The following is a 19,646-nucleotide window of genomic DNA, read 5'->3' as shown; positions in this document are numbered from 1 at the left end:
TCAGTCCTCACTGGTCTTGGGTGTCTTTGATTGTTGGTTGGGCTCCTTATGAGGGGGCGCCATGTTCTCTTAAGTGGCTTTGCCCTCGGGTGTCACACACTCTGACAAACCTGGTGGCAGTTTAACCTCCGGCACACAGGGGGCGCTGTTGTCACTTTGAATTGTTCTTTTATCAAACGGATTGTTAGAAAAACTGAACAAACCAACAGAAAGTCAACAAAATCTCAGTTTACTATTTCAAAAAATACAACTGTTAATCAATAAAACGAGCTCTGTCACTCTAGACTACTGTTGTCGTAATTTAAATAAATATCATTTAGCATTTGGAATAAAACAGAACAAATAATAATCAAATAAATATATTACTAAATTAGGACAGTATAAAAATAGCAGTAACAAAGTGGGCTAGGAGGGGACTGGCCACGTCCAATGAAGTCTGCGGCTACTCAAGTGGTTCCAAATGTCCAAATCTCCCTGTCACGTGGTGGTGTCATAAACCTGCCAGGACCCCCAAGACCCCCACAGGAGGTACGGGGTGACAGTGTCCTTTTGGATGTCTGAGGAGAGGATGAGGCGCAGTATGTGGGGGACACTCGGCGAGTGGAGGTCCGCCTGGAGCCCCCTGCTGGTGTCTCCCGTCCATTCCAAGCTCAGCTGGCTCATGTCACAGAGTTACTATGAGTGATCATTCAAGTCCCCCAGACTCCATTGCCGGACAAATCCCCCCTAACTTGTGTTTCACCGATATGTCAAACTGAAAGGCTCCGAGCGTCGAGTGACGTCTCCTGGCTACCACTGCCGAGGGGGCTCGGGGTCCACGTCGTTCATCAGGCTGTTCTCGTTGGACTGGTGGCTGTCGTCCCCGATGCCCTCAAAGACGTACTCGTCACTGTCATCGGGGCAGCTGTTGTCCTCGTCACTGGTGCACCCTTTCGCCTTTGGCTGGCCCTCGTGGCTGTCGTCCTCGTCAGGTTCACTGCTCTCGCCATTGTCACTGACGTTGTCCCCCCCGGTGGCTTCTTCTTGGGTGTCTCCATTGCTGCTGTCCAGACCCTGGCCGTCTTCTTCATCAGTGCTGATGCTGCTGTCCTCTACGCTTTCATGGCTGACTTTGAATATCTGGACTCTCTGCAGGCAGAATAACAAACAGAGCAAGTGAAGCAGCAGAAAACCGTGAAGGGATAGGAGGTGGGGACACGGGTGAGGCTGGGGGTCTGTGCTGGCTGGCGGGGGGGCTGCTGACATTCACAACACATTGGAGACACGAAGCTGGAATCACAAACAGCGCCACCTAGTGGGAGCGACAGCCAGGGAGCTTAATAATATTAAAGATTTAATGGCTGCCTTCATCTGAATGGACTTACGAGACCGGGAGACAGAGATGGACACGTGACAAGGACTGAATGGCCACTGCACTCTGGCCTGCCACCCCTCAGATGACTTGACCCCTCATCTCTCTTTGTGAGGTCTACCTCTGGCAGACTATAGGGGGCGCCACAATCACTCACAATGCTGGGGGGGATGGACCACCAGATACCCTGGAGTGCCAGTCTGATTTAATGCCATGCTGTGTACCCGCTTGAAGGGCCGTCCATGGAGGCTTTCCTGTGTGTTACGGTAACAGCCTCGTGATGTCGGTGTGTCAAACCAAGGAAACGTTCGCTTGCTGAAAGGGTGAATGGATAAGCGGCAGGGTCAACGCAACAGGATGAATGGATGTAAGAAAGAAAGAATCCATGACAACATGAATGAACGAATGAAAAATATGACAGATGGATGGATGACTGAATGAATGAGCGAAAACTGAAAAAAAATGAATGATAAAGGCATTACTCACTATATGATGAATGCAAGAATGAATGAAAAACTGAATGTGTGAACAACTAAATGAATGAATAACCAAAAATGAATGAGTGATTAACTGCATAAATGAATGAATGAATGGATGGATGAATGAATGAGCAAAAACTGAAAAAAATGAATTATAAATGCATAATCCACTATATGATTAATGCACGAATGAATGAATGAATGAGAAAACAAAAATGAGTAAATAACACAATTAATGTGTGAATAACTAAATGAATGACCAGAAAATTAAAAAAATAACCTTGTACAAGTGATTTGCTGCATGAATGAATGAATTAATGAATGAATAATTGGCCAGATGGATAGATGACTGAATGAATGAGTGAAAACTGAAAAATGATAAAGGCAGAATTCACCATATGAATGAATGAAAAACTGAACACACAAGTAAATAACACAATTAATGTGTGAACAACTAAATGAATGAATAACCACAAATGAATGAGTGATTAACTGCATAAATGAATGAATGAATGAATAATTGGCCAGATGGATGGATGACTGAATGAATGAGCAAAAACTGAAAAAAATGAATTATAAATGCATAATCCACTATATGATTAATGCACGAATGAATGAATGAATGAAAAAACAAACATGAGTAAATAACACAATTAATGTGTGAATAATTAAATGAATGAATAACCCAAAAAAAATGAAAAAAATAATCTTGAATGAATGATTTACTGCATAAATGAATGAATGTCTGAATAATTTGCCAGATGGATGGGTGGGTGGATAACTGAATGAATGAGTGGAAACTGAAAAAATGAATTATAAATGCATAATTTACAATGTAATTAATACACAAATGAATGAATGAATGAAAAAACAAACCTGAGTAAATAACATAATTAATGTGTGAATAATGACTGAATAACCCAAAAATGAAAACATAATCTTGAACGAGTGATTTACTGCATGAATGAATGAATGAAAAAATGAAGCACTAAATGAGTGAGTCAAAAGCAATGAATAACATAATGAATGAAAGGATAACTAAATGGAAGAATAACAAAAATAATGATAAACAGAATCAGAAGTGAGTGACTCACTACATGATTGAATAGAGTCAATCGATGATGAAATGAATGCCTAAAAATGAAACACTGAGTGAATGAACGACATAGCAAGTGAACACATAAATGAGTAACACAATTAACACATGAATAACTGAATGAATTATCAAAAAAAGAAAAACTGAATCTTGAATGAATCATTGCATGAATAACTCAATGAACAAATGTCTAAAAATGAAAATGAACGAATAAAAAACAAATGAAGAAGTTCACCATAATGAACGTATGAATAACTAAAGGATAACCAAAGAATGAAGAACCGCCTGTTGAATGAGGGACTCACTACATGAATGGATGAATAGGTGAAGCGCAGAGTAAGCAGATGACGACATGAACGTCTAAAAGGTGAAGCACTGCGTGAATGAATACAAATGCAGTGAACGGCCGACAGGAGGTATGGAGAACCAAATGGGTGAGCAGAGCCTAACGTGGGCCATCGTGCCCACCATTCCTGAGCCCCCCTTTTCCTCTCTAAGTCCTAATGATGATCTGCACATGGAGGTCCCACAGGAATAACCCTTTGGAAGTCTCCAGTTTGGCTCTTTTTTTTTTTTTTTTTCAGGGCGAGTGCCCTCTGACCGGCCTGGCAGGCCCAGCTGGCACACTGAACCAACAGGACACGTTGCACCTGTCGCTACTCACCCGGCGGTTGGCGTTCTCGTTGTCTCTGCTGTCATCTCTGGTGTTTCCATTCTCGTCCGAGTCGCTCTGTAAATAACAATAAAAAGGATGATGATCATGAACTGGTCTGATATTCTTATATTGTAATATCACTGTGCTACATGGCACTATATAAAGTCACAGTTGACCCAGCAATCAACACAACCACTCACCCTGTTTTCCGACGTATTGTCTTCTTCAGATGTCTGCATGAGAAAACAAAAGGCAAAGGGTCTCTAATTAGCAAACTCTCACTTCACTTCTGTGTAAGTTAAGTTTTGACATCTCGACGAATGTAAGGGTCGCACTGCAAAGCACCAGCAGGACCCCCAGAGTACTCACGGTGTCTTTGGAGACGCTGCTCTTCTCTTCGGAGGTCTGAAAACACAAAAGGGGACACCATCAGGACACACGGTCGGCCGACGCTCTTGAATTCAAGTACAAGCCCACCGCATCGATGAGACCACTGGAGACCACCCTGAGGAATCGGTGCCTTCAAGCGTTTCAATGATGACATGGCGACCGAGCTGAATCGGGGTCTCCCATACACCGCATGCATGTAATTGAAGGTGAGAGTCCGGACTCATTTCTTGGTCTCCCGTTGCCGTTTCTTTTCCGTGTTGAACACCGCGGCGGTTACACGAGATGGCAGTGACGCTCCCTGTGCGATCTCAACGTTCGTCTTTGCTGGCAGCTGCTGACTTGCACGTCACGCAAGTATTTAGGCATTCCGCTCGCCCATTGGCCACAACATGAGGGAAGGGGCGTGTCCCTCTGCAATCCTCGACTTCACCATTGGGCCGTCCGTTTGTGTCGGCTTTCTCATTGGCTGTTTCCTACTGCTTCAGGTCCTTCTTAACTTTCCATTCATTCCAGTCCAGCGCGCTTATTTCATAGGCACTTCGGGGTTTGGCGCAGACACGCGGTCTTTAACACCAGTGCTCTTCATCTGCTGTGAGTCCCAGAATTTCTGTGCCACGCTGCTCCACCCGAGGTGTTTTCGGGGATTCCCTTCATTCCATGACATTTCTTCTAAATGTTTCTGAAATTGTATTTTATCTAAACTAACAATGGTACTAAAAACACGAGAACTCCGTTCTCCGCTGTTTCTTCTCACCCCTTTTTAGTCCGTGTCCGTCTGTCGATTTTACTGAATTTTGACACCCTTACTCTGCAAGGAAATTTGTCAGGAATGCCCAACGTTCGCTGAAATATCTCGAATGTACAAACTTTTGAAATTTCAAAAGCGACAATGGCGGGTTTCGCAGACTTGTTTTCTTAAAATGTTCCATGCGACTTCCATTACGAATGACTGCACCATTTCAAACTTATCTTCAGAGCAGACACTTCGACTTAACACCTCGTAGATTTGTCTCTTCCAGTCGTTCAGCGGCCGCTCGTGACGGCAAAACTGCGAAAGCTGGCGGAGCGCGCGCGCTGTTCGACATGCGGCCGGGAGAGGTCGCTGCTGCGCCTGCGGGGAGTCCAGCTCACGTCAGTCGGATCGGCGCGCATGTCTCCGACTTCGAGATGCGCATTTTGATTCGGTGTACTGATTCGGTGGCACTGAGGTAGCTCTGCTGCCTCGCAGTAAGGAGACCCGGGTTCGCTTCCACTTTGCGTGTTCTCTGCGTGGGTTTGCTCCGGTTTCCTCTCACAGTCCAAAGACGTGCAGGTTAGGTGGATTGGCGATTCTAAATTGGCCATAGTGGGTGCTTGGTGTGAGGGTGTGTGTGTCCTGCGGTGGGTTGGCGGCCTGCCCGGGATTGGTTCCTGCCTTGCGCCCTGGGTTTGCTGTAATTGGCTCCAGGTGACCCTCTGTTCGGATTTGGCGGGTTGGAAAATGGATGGCTGTACTGATTCGAACTGTGTATCGATTCTTTTAAATCGTTTGATTTTGACGTTTATGGGAATTGTACCCATCTACCCATCTGATCATATTTCAAATGTATAATTTATAAATCGTGTATTTTAATATAGAGGGTGGTCCAGATCTAATTATGCAACTTTTAATGCAATGCAGAAAAACATTGCAAGACAAAAGAATTGTTCGAAATATCTTGTAATAAATGAATGCAGGGCAGGTGCTGCCATCTATCGGCAACAAAGAATTTTTTGTGAATTCTCTATGTAAAAAACTTAAGTTACAGCGTAATGAAAATTGCATAATTAGATCTGGACCATACTGTATATATGTGTGTGTGATACAGTACCTGCTAAATAATACAAATAGTACACGACACATGGTTGATTTTAGTCAGAGATGTCCACTTCCATATCACTGCAGCTACCATGAAAAAAATTGAGGGATAAAGCTGAGTCATCCAAACAAGACCCCCATAACTTGGAATACAAGGCCCTCCAATCTCAGCTTGACCAATGAGGTGAATAAAATTTGCTGAGATGGTTGGGTGACTGGCCTTTCCTCCTCCAAGCTTATCCTCTGTCCTTCATGCTCTCGTCTTCCTCCCTGGTATCTCCATAATCTCAATAATGGAGTAGGGAGAAGATGTCCAAGCTCGATTCTCACAAAGGACAGCCTAATTGGTGATGTTTACCAACGCAAAGCTCTTCAGGCTCCCGTGGCCAGGCTTGAAGGCACCGATTCCTGAAGGCTCTCCCAAGAGTGATGGTGGACCCCCTTTCGGTGGGCTCGTTTCATTTCGGTCAAAACGTTCACAGCCTTAACAACTTACTTTGTCCTCAGAGGTGTTGTTCGGTTCTTCAGATGTCTGCAAAGATAAATGTGAAATGTCAGCGTCTGAAGGTCACTGAGCTCCGGAGCATTCTAACAATCCGCTTCCTCATCTGCATCATCATCATCATCATCAGAGCTGGCAGCTTTCAGGTGTTAAGTGGCCTTCACAATTTCTAAAATTGGTTTGAGGGTCCCACCTCACAACTTAGAGCCCTGCTGTCATGGCCTGTTCTCCTCAAGTCCTCCCACCTCCTCAAAGACTTGGGTCCTCAGAAGGTGTGAGTGAGAGTGAGTGAGGGTGGGTGTCCGAATGAGTGGGCCATGCAGTGGACTGGCGTCACCGTGAGGATTATCTTCAATGCTATTTTGGTGGTCTCCAACCTCCATGACCCTTCAGTGTACACTCTGTTTCATGATTGTATAAAGTCCGCAGGCTGGCATGCTCTGGCCGTATACCCTGTGGTAGACTGGCACCTCCTAAGGGGCTGATCCTTCCATTCAGGTTACTCTCTGACTGCCTCAAACTGGACTAAGTGGGGTCAATAAATGGAGGAGTAGACAAAGTGCTGGTCTGTAAGGACCTCACAGTCAAGGAAATCCCAAATGAAATGAAAACTGAGCGAGTGTGGGTGAGTGCCCTGTGGCAGACTGGCGCCCCCTTCAGGATTTACTCCTGCTTTGTACCACCACACCAATTGTCACCACTCTGATGTATTTATTTTTGGTCTATTAAAGTGCAGGAAAGTCTCCATGGATGCCACGTCAAGCGGGTACACCTCATGGTATTCACTCTGTGGTGTCCATCCTACCCAGCAGTGAGTGTGGGTGTGCAGCCAAGCGTTGATGGCGCCCCCTATAGTCTTTCTTTTTTACTGAATTTGAGAACTTTTTTTCTTGTGGTTTGTAATTTATTTTTTTCAGTTATGATTTTTAATATCGGACAATTCAAACGTGTGCTTGTTTTCAGATTAAAGTTTTGTTTAAACATTTTATAGTTTGAATTGTACTGTGGCACCATTTTGTTTTTTTAGCAGTTGCTATGACAATGTGACACTGTGAGGCGCTGCCCCTTTCCTGGGGTAGGGCCCACCTGAAGTCACATGCTGTGATGTCATTGGCGTTACAATATAAAGGCACCTCGTCCAAGATGGTCAGTTAGTTGGCGGGGCAGGGGTCTTCTTACTTCTTCTTATTCCAAATTGCGGTTAGCGTTTGATTGGATTCCATCTGTCAAGCGTTTCACTGATCTGCTGAGCGTTTGATTTTAATCGATCCTCTAGATTTCGACTCGTGCCCTCTCTTTGGCTCTCTTTCTGGTCCCTGATCTAAAACGGGAGTGCGGACCCTCAACAGGACCAGGGAGACGTTTATGTTATGTGAGTTCACAAAGTCGATGGGCTGCTCGGGTGTTGTGTGTCTGACTTGGCGCCCCCTACAGGCCCCCTGAGCCTTTGCTGCCCTAAAAGCGGATGATGCGGCTTCACTAAACGTGTGAATGGATGAGGAGAATCGAGAAAGCCCAGCAGGCCTCACGTCAATGGAGCTCACCTTGTTCTCTGAGGTGTTGTCTTCTTCTGAGGTCTGTCGAGGAAACATAAATGAGAGGTTAAACGATTGGGGGGGAAGCCCACTGGTACACAAGAAGTCCATGGGGGGCCGACTTACCGTCTCCTCAGATGAGCTCTTCTCCTCGGAAGTCTGCAATTTAAACAAAAGGATGAATTACAAGACAAGAAGAAGAAGAGGAGGAGTGTGGCGCCCAGGGTGTCCTACGCACCAGCCGTGTCTGTCACGTCTCGGGGGTCTCATTTTTTGTTATTCTCTAATTTGTATTATTTTAGGACATTCGGGAAGTTTTGAATTTGCTTACTTGTGAACTTGTGTGTTCCTGATGGCCTTATATGGAGGTTTAGTGGGCGGGGCAGCTGTGATGTTTCACCCCCAAGGCCCACCCACTGCTCCTATCTTTCCTAGCAGAGGGGGCGGGTCCTTCAATTCAGTTTTTGGATTTTCCTGCCTGTTTCTTCAGTTTTGGACGAGATCTGTGAGGCCCACTTGGTATTTTTCAGGGCTGTCTCGGAGTACTGGCCTGTTTTTGGAATGGGGGGGTCTACCTTTGGAGGTCAAGCCTCTTTTGAGCAAGTCCTACTATGCAGACGGGTCTCCACAGAAAACACACATGGACAAAAGTGCAAACGGCATGTGGATGCTGACCGGCCAGGAGTCACCTTCCTGCCACTAATCTGTGTAAGTAAGAAGCCCCCGGTACTGGGGACACAGGACTGGCACGAGGTGGAATGCAAATATCGGAGCGCTGGGGGTGCCACACCACACGCCTGCTAAACAGAAACTTCCAGAAAAGTCTGTCAGACGGTACAAGATGGCACCTGAGCACTCAGCCATACTCTGACGTCACTGCTTCTACTGCAGGGGGGATACAGCAAGCCATCCTCTAGGGGGCGCTAGTCTGTCACAGGGCCCAGGGAACCCAAAACTGGCCATGTGGGAGAAAAACACAACACCTGCAGACACGGGGGGCAACGTGCCCACTGGAAATAATCTCAGCTGAATAGGCTTAAAACCAAAATATATACAAAAAAATATTTAAAAATTAAAAATTACCGTATCTTTTGATGAGCTGTTTTCTTCAGAGGTCTGCAATTTAAAGAAATAATTGAAGAAGAAGTTAGTAAAATAGTCAAAGCTTTTAATCAAATGATATGAGAGGTGAATGGGAGTCTCAATGAAGGCCTGTAAAGTAATGGATCTCATCTGTGGGGGGGCCATGGGCTGCTAGGGGGGGCTCAGTAAACGTCCAGGGGGGTCTGCCAGGTGACTGAAAATAATAGCAAAAAAAAAAAATCAAATGACAGCAGGGGGTTAAATTGGACCACTTCATCAATATCCATACAGACCACCAGTGCGCATGCAGACCCCCAACAGCACAAAGGTGGGGCGACGACAGCACAGGCCGACTTCGTGGAGCTCACCGGTATGCAAATGAGGATCACAAAGATGGGCGGGGACTGCAAAGATGGCATGGGCCAATGGGAAGGATGGTCAAGAAGAGGGAGGAGTTTCTCCATACAGGGAAAGAAAAGGTGGACATCAGCAGCAGAAGAGTGGAGGAGAAAAGTCAGTCGAGAAGCTGGAGTGAAATGGTGGTCAGGTGAGGGGTGGGGGGGTCCTGAGTTTGATTCAAGAAGCCTGCGTTACTGGAGCGCTGGTGTGTGTCGCTACCTGCTATAGCTCTCTCTCTTGGCCTCTAGTGGGCGCTCATCACTGATTATAATCACAGACCTTTGGTTTTTAACCTCGTTTTTCTGTAGGGGGCGCTCTGTCTGCACACTTTCATTTTTAACAAAACACAAAGCGGAGACACTGAGGGGAATGAATGGCAAATGAGATTTAGTCAGAAGGCCGCTCGAGAAGCACAAGGGGCGTGCGGTGGGTGAGTTACCTTATCTTCAGACGTGTTCTCTTCAGAGGTCTGCGGAAAGAAAAAAAGAAAAAGAAAGGATTTGTTAACTTTGAGGTGGGCTTAGCAGAGACGGTCTTTGTTTTGTTTTACGTTTCCCTTTTCTGTGAATTTCATCATTTTCACCCCACCCCCTTATTTTCTCTTTACTTTTTTGTATTTTTTGGTAATTCTCCCCCTGGTCCCTTTCTCCCACTACTCCCCTAAAGGGGCTATCAGGTGTGACCTCCAGAGCCCCATTGAATGAATGAGTTGGTGACGGTCACTTGCACTCACCTTGTCCTCTGAGGTGTCGTTTTCTTCGGATGTCTGAAAGGCGATGAGCACAAAGAGGCCTGTTAGTTATGTGTTCAGAAAGTGAGAACCGTAAACAGAAAAGAGCAGAAATCATCTGGAAATTACCTTGTCCTCTGAGGAGCTGCTCTCTTGAGACGACTTTAGAAAGAAACACAAGGAGAAGAGCATTAAAGACCCTGATAGACAAACATGCACTGCTCACCGAGACCACTAGGGGTGCACAGTCAGTGAGCGGACATGCCACGTGAAGACCCGCCCCTTCTCTCTCTCTCTCTCTCTCTTTCTGTATTTCCTTGTTATGCCCCTCCCCTTGTTTCTCTGTATTGTGTTTAGTGTTAGGCTCCACCTCTTTTCTCTCTGTATTCTGTTACAGTGCTAGGCTCCACCCCTTGTTCTATTTGTAGTTCAGTGTTAGGACCCGCCCTTTCTTGCTCTTTCTGCATTTCATTGTTATTAACTCATTGTATTAAGTGTTTGGCTCCACCCCTTCTCTTTCTGTACTGTGTTTCAGTTTTAGGCCCCGCCTCTACTCTCTTTGTGTTGAGAGAGATTCAAGGCTGGGGTGGGGGGGCTGGTCAAGAAACAGGACCAGTTAAAGCCCATTGCGGCGCTCCTTCTGGGATTTTGGACTTTACAAAAATAAATTACATTGTATTGTATTATTATATTGTGCTTTGGTGTTAGGCTCTGCCCCTTCTTGCTCTTTCTATACTTCATTGTTTGGGCCCACCCCTTATTTCTCTGTATTGTGTTTAGTTGTAGGCTCCACCTCTTTCCTCTTTGTATTGTGCCTCAGTGTTAGACTCCGCCCCTTCTCCCACTGTACTGTAGTTCATTTTTAGGCCCCACCTCCTTTTTTCTCCGTATTGAAGCTCAGTGTTAGGCTCCACCCCTTCTCCCTCTGTACTGTAGTTCAGTGCTTGGCCCCACCCCTTCTTGCTCTTTCTGTATTTCAGTGCTAGGCTCCGCCCCTTCTCCCTCTGTATTGTAGCTTAGTGTTAGGCTCCGCCCCTTCTTGCTCTTTCTGCATTTCAGTGTTAGGCCCCGCCCCTTGCTTCTCTGTAGTGTAGCTCAGCATTAGGCCCCGCCCCTTCTCCCTCTGTATTGTAGTTCAGTGTTAGGCTCCGCCCCTTGTTTCTCTGTCTCACGTTCAGCGTTTGTGTCATTATGCCACCATTTTAGTGTGACTTTTCATTTACGATTTTTAATGGCCATTCTGTAAATTGCACCAACATGACCAACAGTGAGTTGCCCTCACAGACCAATTGAAAGGCTGCCAAGTTCTACTGTAACAAGTGACAGAAGTGACCTCACCGTGTCCTCTGAGGTGTTCTCTTCAGAGCTCTGTGGAGATAAATCCAAAGTCACCAACAAGTCCCTTTGACGTGCGCTGAATGCCAAGCTAAATGCCCAGTTTGCCTTTCTTGACTTCTACTTGCTGTCCACTTTTGCTTTTATTACAAAATTCAACAAAATGGAGTAAAAAAATGTAACAGACAAGTGTGAGCCCAGCCACCCAGGGAATGGACCTGATGTGCCAAGCGGGTGGCCTGTGACACCTCAACTTTGAAGAATCACACACTTGAATGTTAAAAGAACAAAGGAGGAATTGTGGCCACAGGGGGGCTCTGGTAATGCCACGTATGCCCAGGGTGGCATCAGTAACAGAGCAGCACACATGTGGGCTTCACTTCCCCACTGCTACACAGTGCTACCCCCTAGTGACAGTAACCTGGAACTACAACCCTCCACACTGTAGCCTTACGGGGTCTTTATGTCACGTGTCCAGAGCTCAGACGTCCCACCCATTTATCATCAAATTCACTTCATGCATTTCTGGGGCTCATGGCCCTACCTGATATCAAAGGGCAGTAATCGCCCCTGGAGGGGATGCCCACCCATGTAGTGCCAATGTAAAGCTGCTATTGAAGCTCACTGGCATAACAGGAAGCCCCCTGGGTGAACATGCCAACACCACACAGACAGCAAGGGTCCAGTGCTGTGGGGGTCATGGCGTTGACCACGAGGCCATCTCCCTGTTCTAACAGCCTCCCCCCCCTCAAGCCAGAAATCAATGAAAATCTCATTTCTCTGTGTAAGGCGCTATATACTGTTATTCCCTGTGCTTCAGGTCTCTGAAAGTGGACGGATAACTGACCCCTGTATTTGGTGGCTGCCCACAGGTTCACCCCTCAGTGTAGGACAATGGCGAGTGTCCACCTCTCAGTGGGCACATGTGGCCCTCGGTGCCATCCAAGCATAAGTCACTTACCGAGTCGGGGACTGGCGCTTCAGTGGAGGTCTGTAAAGGGAAAAAGAAAAAAAGAGCGTCAGGTGAATGGGGGGGCACCAGCCAGGAGGGAAGTCACATGACTCCTGAGATAACAGAGCAGATGACCTCCAGGAGACTGGCACACGGGACCCCCGGCAAAACAAACTGAGCACCACTGGTGTGAGCAGATGAGCCAATGCGACATCCACATCTCACACTCTAATATGTACATGTCAAAAGTGGCAAGGTGGGCATGTGGCACAGCTCCTTCCATATGCAGCTTAATTGTTCTCAATGCAATCAAGTGGCGTTCCTCCAAACATCCAGTCAGACCACTCTGAAGTGACCTGGTGTGGGCAAGAGTGACAGCCTGGCATCCCATCTAGCGCTGAGGTAGGACTGAGGGCATTAGACAATAGATGGTGGTGAACATTCAAGCTGCTATGGGTTGGTTGGCACCACGAAAGACACTATATAAAATACAAAAGTGTCACTTCAGCCCCCAATTGTGACTTATGAAATGGGATGACAGTGACAACAACAGCTGATCATTGTTTGTGTGGAGGTAGACAGTGTAGATGTTGTGCCCCCTTCTCACGCCAGTCACAACTCCTTGGCACAGATTATTCTACTTTCTTTCTTTCTTTCTTTCTTTCTTTCTTTCTTTCTTTCTTTCTTTCTTTCTTATCCCCAGTTTTAACTGACAGTGAAGACCAAGGTTGGCACCACCTATCCTGACACCCCTCCCAGTGGCTGCCCGCATATGTTGGCACAGCAGTCCACCATCATACAATAAGGATTCACATTACCTTGTTCTCTACAGGGTTCACCATTTCTTCAGATGTACTGTTGACTTCCTACAATGTAAAGGGAGAAGCCGTTAGACACACTGGCACATGGGCACATGGGCACACTTGTTTTGGCATCTCTGGCTTTCCCTGCAGCAGCATCAGAGTACATGAAGTGTGTAAGTGGTGGGCAGGTGAGGCCTCGGCTGGCAGAGGGCATTCAGATGTTTACCTGATTTTTTAAATTGCATTGCAGGAGCCACCAGCATTGGGTGCTGACGTCAAGGACAAGTGGATCACGTGGGGGCACAGGACAGTGACATTTAAAATGGCTGTTGCTTGAACCCCCCCATCCACCCCACCCCACTGTGACCATGAACTGCATTAGTGCGTCTGAGCGGGTATTCCTGTCGTGCCACTTCACTTCTCATCTCTTCTCCCTACTCAGCCCCCTCTGGTCGGTTGTGTGCCTGCCATTCCCCTCCCCTTGCCCACTCAGCTGCCCACGCTGCTTATTACGGGCTTTCCTCTGCTGTTTTCGCCTTTCCTAATGACTGTTTATGTCACTCGAAGCTGAGAAGGCACTTTGTGCCGCCCTGCACTCCTGAAGTCAGTCATCTCAGACTTCTTTCGACATGTTTGGTACAAAGAGCTCAAGGGCCGATGCCTCCGAAATACCCGTAAGACCCTGGCACAGTCAGTACTAAACGGGTGGGCTGCTTGAAGTCTATTGTCCCCAATGTGCCTAACGCCCTAACACATCAAGCTGGTGCAGCAAAGGCACACATGAGCCTGGCACCACACCTTGGTGGTACTGCCCCCCGCCCCACAAATAGAAAAAGCAGGCTACTCAGCTTGGGGGGACTCAGTTGGGTGACCCCCTTTCAATTGAAGGCAATCTTGAGAAGGCCTTGACTGGAGTCACATGACCAGAGACCCTTCAAACTCTGTGTGATGCTCCCCCATAGTGAGCAAGCCTATAAAGCTGTGGACGAGTCCGACCATCGAGGAAGATGAGCCTTGAACCTGAGTCATCCTCAGTGCTTTGAGGTAAACTCTGAGGAATTGTAAAGTGGAATTAGCTGGAATCAGGGTGTGAAAGGCGCTATATACACAGAACAGATGGGCAGTGGGGGCAAATGACAAGCACTTAAGACAGGCAATGGAAGGATTGAGTGGAAGAGGGGGCTTCATGGCTGGGGGTCCGTGACTTGTAGACAGCATCCGTCTTCTGTACTCTCACATTAAAAAGGCTGAGGATAATAAGAGCAGCCTGGGAGCATCTGAGACGTGAGCAACAAACAAGATGTGGGGACAAAGCGGAGGAGGCAGGTGGTACACGATTGTAAAAAAGGACCCCCACACGGGCATCTCCATGGCACACAGAGATGGGCAGAAGCCACAGAGTTCACATTAACCCACCCTCAATAAGAAGAGGAAAGATGGCAGCCATTAAACACTTACCGTGTAGCTCTCGGGGCTGTGCATGTCGCCATTCTGGAAGAGCTGCAGGGAGAAGGAAGAGAAGATGAAGAGAAGGGCAGAGCAACATGGAAGGCGCTATATGGGGCAGAGTCAGAGAGATCTGAGAGGCGCTATATCAGAGATGGGGAGCTATCTAAAGAAAAGCAGTACATGATAGCTAAGAGTAAAATGCAATATATCAATGGATATGAAAGGCACTATATAATATTTTGATTAATAGATGAAAAGCACTATATGACAGAGTGAAAGAGATTAGATTTGAAAGGCACTATATGAAAGGAAAACCAAAAATACCACTACATGATAAATAATTTGCTAGGAAAGGCACTATATATAAAAGACAGAAAGGTAATAAATACACTATATTAAACAGATATGTCATTACACATATACAGTATATATATATATATATATATATATATACATACAGAAAAAAGAACTGCATGATAGATTTTTTTTAAAAAAGCACAATATCAAATAGATATGGAAGGCACTATAAAACACAGATATCAAAAGCACTTTATGATAGGTAAATGGCTGTGTTATACACAAAGCATATGAATGGTATTATACTGTACACTTGAGGGACAGATATTTTTAAAAGGCACTGTTTAAGCAAGGCATAGATACTGTGAATAGTGCTACTATATTACAAGTGAATTTCCCCTTGGGATTAATAAAGTATCTATCTATCTATCTATCTATCTATCTATCTATCTATCTATCTATCTATCTATCTATCTATCTATCTATCTATCTATCTATCTATCTATCTATCTATCTATCTACATGTGAAAGGCACTATATAACAGATCTGACAATAGACAAATAGGGACAACACATTATAATAGTTGCAATATTATGCATCGGTAGGCACTACTGTATAATAAAGAGATAGATAAGTCAATAGAAGCACTCCATGATCAATATAGTAAATAGCTGGAGAAGGCGCTATATTACAGACAGAAAGCTGAGAAATGCACCATGTAAGACTGGCACTTTATAATAAAGAGATGTGAAAGGCAGTAAGTAGTTTAAACTGATCAACGTGTAAGGCACTATAAGCATGATGAGCATTTAGAGAAGGAAATCACGAAACAAAGAAAGAGAGCTTGAGGTGTGAAAGGTCAGATGAGCTGCTCACCGGCACCGTGTAGACCGCACTCAGCAGGCACAAAGTAATCAGAGCCGCCTTCATGTTTTCTGCTTCGGTCTGAAAGAAAAGCAAAAGATGCGGTCAGCCATCCACAATGAAAGGCGCTATAAACAGTCGTGAGCAGGCAGAGGTCAAGTGCTGAAGACGCAGCCCCCTGTAGGTGATGCTTGGCAGTGCCTGCTGCGCCACGTCAGCTCAACCCAATTCTTTTCTATTCTTCTTTCTTTTCTTAATGTCACTCCACACTTCACGCACGTCTCACTTCTCATTTTCTGAAGCCCTGACTGAAGCTCAGGACTCGGTGGCCCTGCAGGCCTCTTCTGGACCCCCGTTATTCCAAATCTGATGGACAGCAGGGCCATTGGCTAACTAGGCAGGCCTGGTGGCTTGAGGGGACTCCCCTCGTCCGTTAAATTTCTTGTGATTAGAATTTGTGAGGGTGGCATGGTGGCGCAGTGGGTAGCGCTGCTGCCTCGCAGTTGGGAGACCTGGAGACCTGGGTTCGCTTCCCGGGTCCTCCCTGCATGGAGTTTGCATGTTCTCCCCGTGTCTGTGTGGGTTTCCTCCGGGCGCTCCGGTTTCCTCCCACAGTCCAAAGACATGCTGGTTAGGTGGATTGGCAATTCTAAATTGGCCCTAGTGTGTGTGTGTGTGTGTGTGTCCTGCGGTGGGTTGGCACCCTGCCCGGGATTAGTTCCTGCCTTGTGCCCTGTGTTGGCTGGGATTGGCTCCAGCAGACCCCCGTGACCCTGTGTTCGGATTCAGCGGGTTGGAAAATGGATGGATGGATAGAATTTGTGACAATTGGAGCCTAACCTGGCAGCACCAGGCTTAAGGCAGGATATCGTTACACACCCGGGCCACCATCTGTCACAGTGAAGCCAGCAATGAGCCTAACCTGACATGAACAAGGGGAACATGTGTCCTGCACATGGGCTCAGACTTGGACTTCAGTTTGAACCCAGGTCTGTGACAGAGCCAGCCGGTGTTCCACCTAAACATTAATTGGATTCATCTTTACTTTACACAGCACATTTCAAAGACCCTCTGGACTTAAACATCTCGCAGTGTCTTTCATGGACCCTCTGCTTTTTTAGTCTCCCCCTTTTGAAGGATGTGTCCCCGGGTGGAGTGACAGCCATTTGCTGGAGGTGCTGCACCGTCAGAGGTCCTGCTTCCAGACACCTCCTGGACTGTTGGGGATACCACTTTTGTCACCCTGATGGCAAGTGAGCTGCTTAAGGGCTAAAGGGGTCTCAGGGACACAACACTAAGGAGCACAACACCACCTAACATACCATGACATAAAGTGACATAAAATCACAACATGACAGCCAGCCATCCACTTTCAGAACTGCCAGTGTCCTGAGCAGCATCACAAAGAAGGTGGCATCAATGTCAGCCAGCATCGGGCACAGGACAGGAATAAAAAAGCTGGACAGGACGGGCACACAGACACACCTTAACATCATGAAACATTCTACACAAAATAACACGACAACATGACACATATGGATTAAGGGCAAGGTAGGGGAAATGCCCCGCTCCACAACTCCAGCAGATGGCGCTGATGTGCAAAATTAGCTAAGCAGTAAATTCAGGTCAGGAATTTAACATCATAAAAATGTTTACAGCAAATTCAGCTTATTGTCATAATCCAGTTATTTAAAATATAAATTTGTGAATTTCCCCTTGGGATTAATAAAGTATCTATCTATCTATCTATCTATCTATCTATCTATCTATCTATCTATCTATCTATCTATCAGTTCTCTCTGATATAGCGCCTTTCACTGGGCAGCAGTGCCCGTGTCCACTCCTGTAACACATTAAATGCTCAATCAATTTCCTTACATGGAAAAAATAGAAAGAACCTTAATGCTTAGCATCAATAATTCATAAAGTTTCATGAAAATGGAGATCTGACCAGACGATGACCAAAGAGAGCAAAAGAGAAAACTCCAGCTGAAAGTCACCCTGTGGGGGAGTCCAGATGAGCTCAGGGGTAATGCAGAAAAGTCACCGAGGGTGGGCGTCCCTCAGCAGTGTCTCTGGTTGCCTGTGGGGTCAGTGGACACCGGGAGGGTCTCAGAATTAAAGACAGCTGGGTCACTGCCCCCATCCCCCAGCAGGTGGCGCTATTTCTAAATTAAATCAGGTCAGTGGTAATCTCGGCGCACTTACGTAACGTGTTGTTAAAATGCTTTTAGAAAACTGAAGTGAGTCGTGGTTCCCTCAAACTGTGCCCACTGCCCACACATTTAAGCCACCCACTGTGCCTCACACCAGTCACTTGTGGTCCCCTCATCAACGTCACCAACTCTATAAGCTGAGCCGGGCCAGGTCAGCAGATTTAAATATCTGAGTGCGTATGTGAGCGCGGCGCTCTAAGCCCCCAATCATCTCTCTCTCACACACACACACACACACTGTGCAAGGCTTCACAAGGTGCCTCCACCTCCTCTGACAATGCACTGCCAGATGAGGCGCATTTGGAGCTCTAGGTGGATGGGGGGCTGGCGACACCCTTAGGGGGGGTAATCAGAATTAGACTTCAAGGACGGGACGCACGCAACTTCAGTTACATACCTGGCGACCTTTTGTGTACGTAACGTGGACATTACAGAATCACACACCTGGATCGCCATTCTGAAGTCTTTTGGTGCTCACACACCCCCCCCCCCCCCCCCTCCTTACCACCCACTTGCAAGATACCACCTTCGAGGGTTGCCCATGTCGCCCATACCAAAACCCACCACAGTGACTGCGTCTGTCTCTCCCAGCAGAGATTTCACACCAAAAGCACCGCTGAGTGTAACATATAATTCAAGATTCTCAAACCTGCGGTCGTGGTCGGCGGAGCTCATCCCGGCAGCATCAGGCGTAAAGCAGGAATCAGGCCGGTGGGCGCGCTACTTCTTGGCACAGTCCACTTACACAGAGCCGATGCGGCACATAATGAGACCGACACCCCATCTGAGTTGACGTCTCGTTCGTTACTGACATGACCGCGCACTTTCCTGCGCATGGGAAAGGCGCTATATAAATAAAACGCATTATTATTATTATTAATTTTATTATTAGACATTTTAACACTCCCAGACGGTGCAACCCTTTCGCTAAACGCCCCGTTCATTCTGATCAGTGACGTCCGCGCCACCTGTAAGTGTCGCAAGTGTCCCGAATTGGCGCTGCCATTCAGAAGAACGAGGCGGTCGCCTAGGGCGGCAGGATTTTTTGGAGGGGAGAGGCAGATGGTGGGGGGCGACAGTTTTTTAATAATACAGACTCACGAACACATGGATTCAGTACAACTGTCCGATTTTTTGTTTTCTATTATTTTCGCATACGAGGGTGTTTGGTCTTAACGTCTTGGAACTACCTAGACAGTCTAACAATAACACAAACAAAAATAATAATAATAATCCATCCATTATCAGCGCGTCCCACTGCGCCACCGTGCCGCCCTAATAATAATAATAATAATCCTGAAACTGTAGCGTAGGAGGCACAGACGTGGTAAAATAAAATCAAACAATCCAAACGGCACCAGGATTGCAAGCTCTTGAACGAAGGCATTTCTGAAGGCTGACGTAATTCAAATTACAGTCGTCTCCCAAATGGGCTTACAGTAAAACTTGTGTTAAAACTTGCCAGTTGTCGTTCTCTGTCTGTTCTCCATCATCTACTAAATTCGTTCTTGGCACGTTAAAGCAGATCTCCATAGTGCGTCTCTAACGGGGAAAACTCCGTAGAAGTCGTGCAGTGATTGGATAGTTCTGCTGCCTTATTTGCATAAACGAAGATGTAGGAAATCAAAATCGTAAACAAAGATTCCTATTTAAAGATTATTATTAGACTTCA

General features: G+C 46.4%; 1 protein-coding gene across 1 annotated transcript; it reads right to left on the bottom strand.

The window, feature by feature from the left end:
• Positions 1–213: 213 nt before the first annotated feature.
• Positions 214–15,885, bottom strand: LOC114642177 (uncharacterized). Its single transcript, XM_028791161.2, has 16 exons — positions 15,771–15,885; positions 14,606–14,647; positions 13,163–13,210; positions 12,354–12,383; positions 11,396–11,425; positions 10,187–10,219; positions 10,061–10,093; positions 9,767–9,796; positions 8,929–8,961; positions 7,972–8,004; positions 7,855–7,887; positions 6,305–6,340; positions 3,951–3,986; positions 3,782–3,814; positions 3,591–3,656; positions 214–1,128 (listed from the first exon to the last, which is right to left on the bottom strand). The coding sequence occupies exons 1-16, from the start codon at positions 15,822–15,824 to the stop codon at positions 790–792; spliced, it is 909 nt and encodes a 302-aa protein (XP_028646994.2). The 5' UTR covers positions 15,825–15,885; the 3' UTR covers positions 214–789.
• Between the last annotated feature and the right edge of the window lie 3,761 nt (positions 15,886–19,646).

The sequence above is a fragment of the Erpetoichthys calabaricus genome, chromosome 5, assembly GCF_900747795.2.
Source record: "Erpetoichthys calabaricus chromosome 5, fErpCal1.3, whole genome shotgun sequence".
Taxonomy (NCBI): Eukaryota; Metazoa; Chordata; class Cladistia; order Polypteriformes; family Polypteridae; genus Erpetoichthys; species Erpetoichthys calabaricus.
The sequence above is the reverse complement of the archived record's forward strand: the minus strand, read 5'-3'. Positions and strand labels throughout refer to the sequence as shown.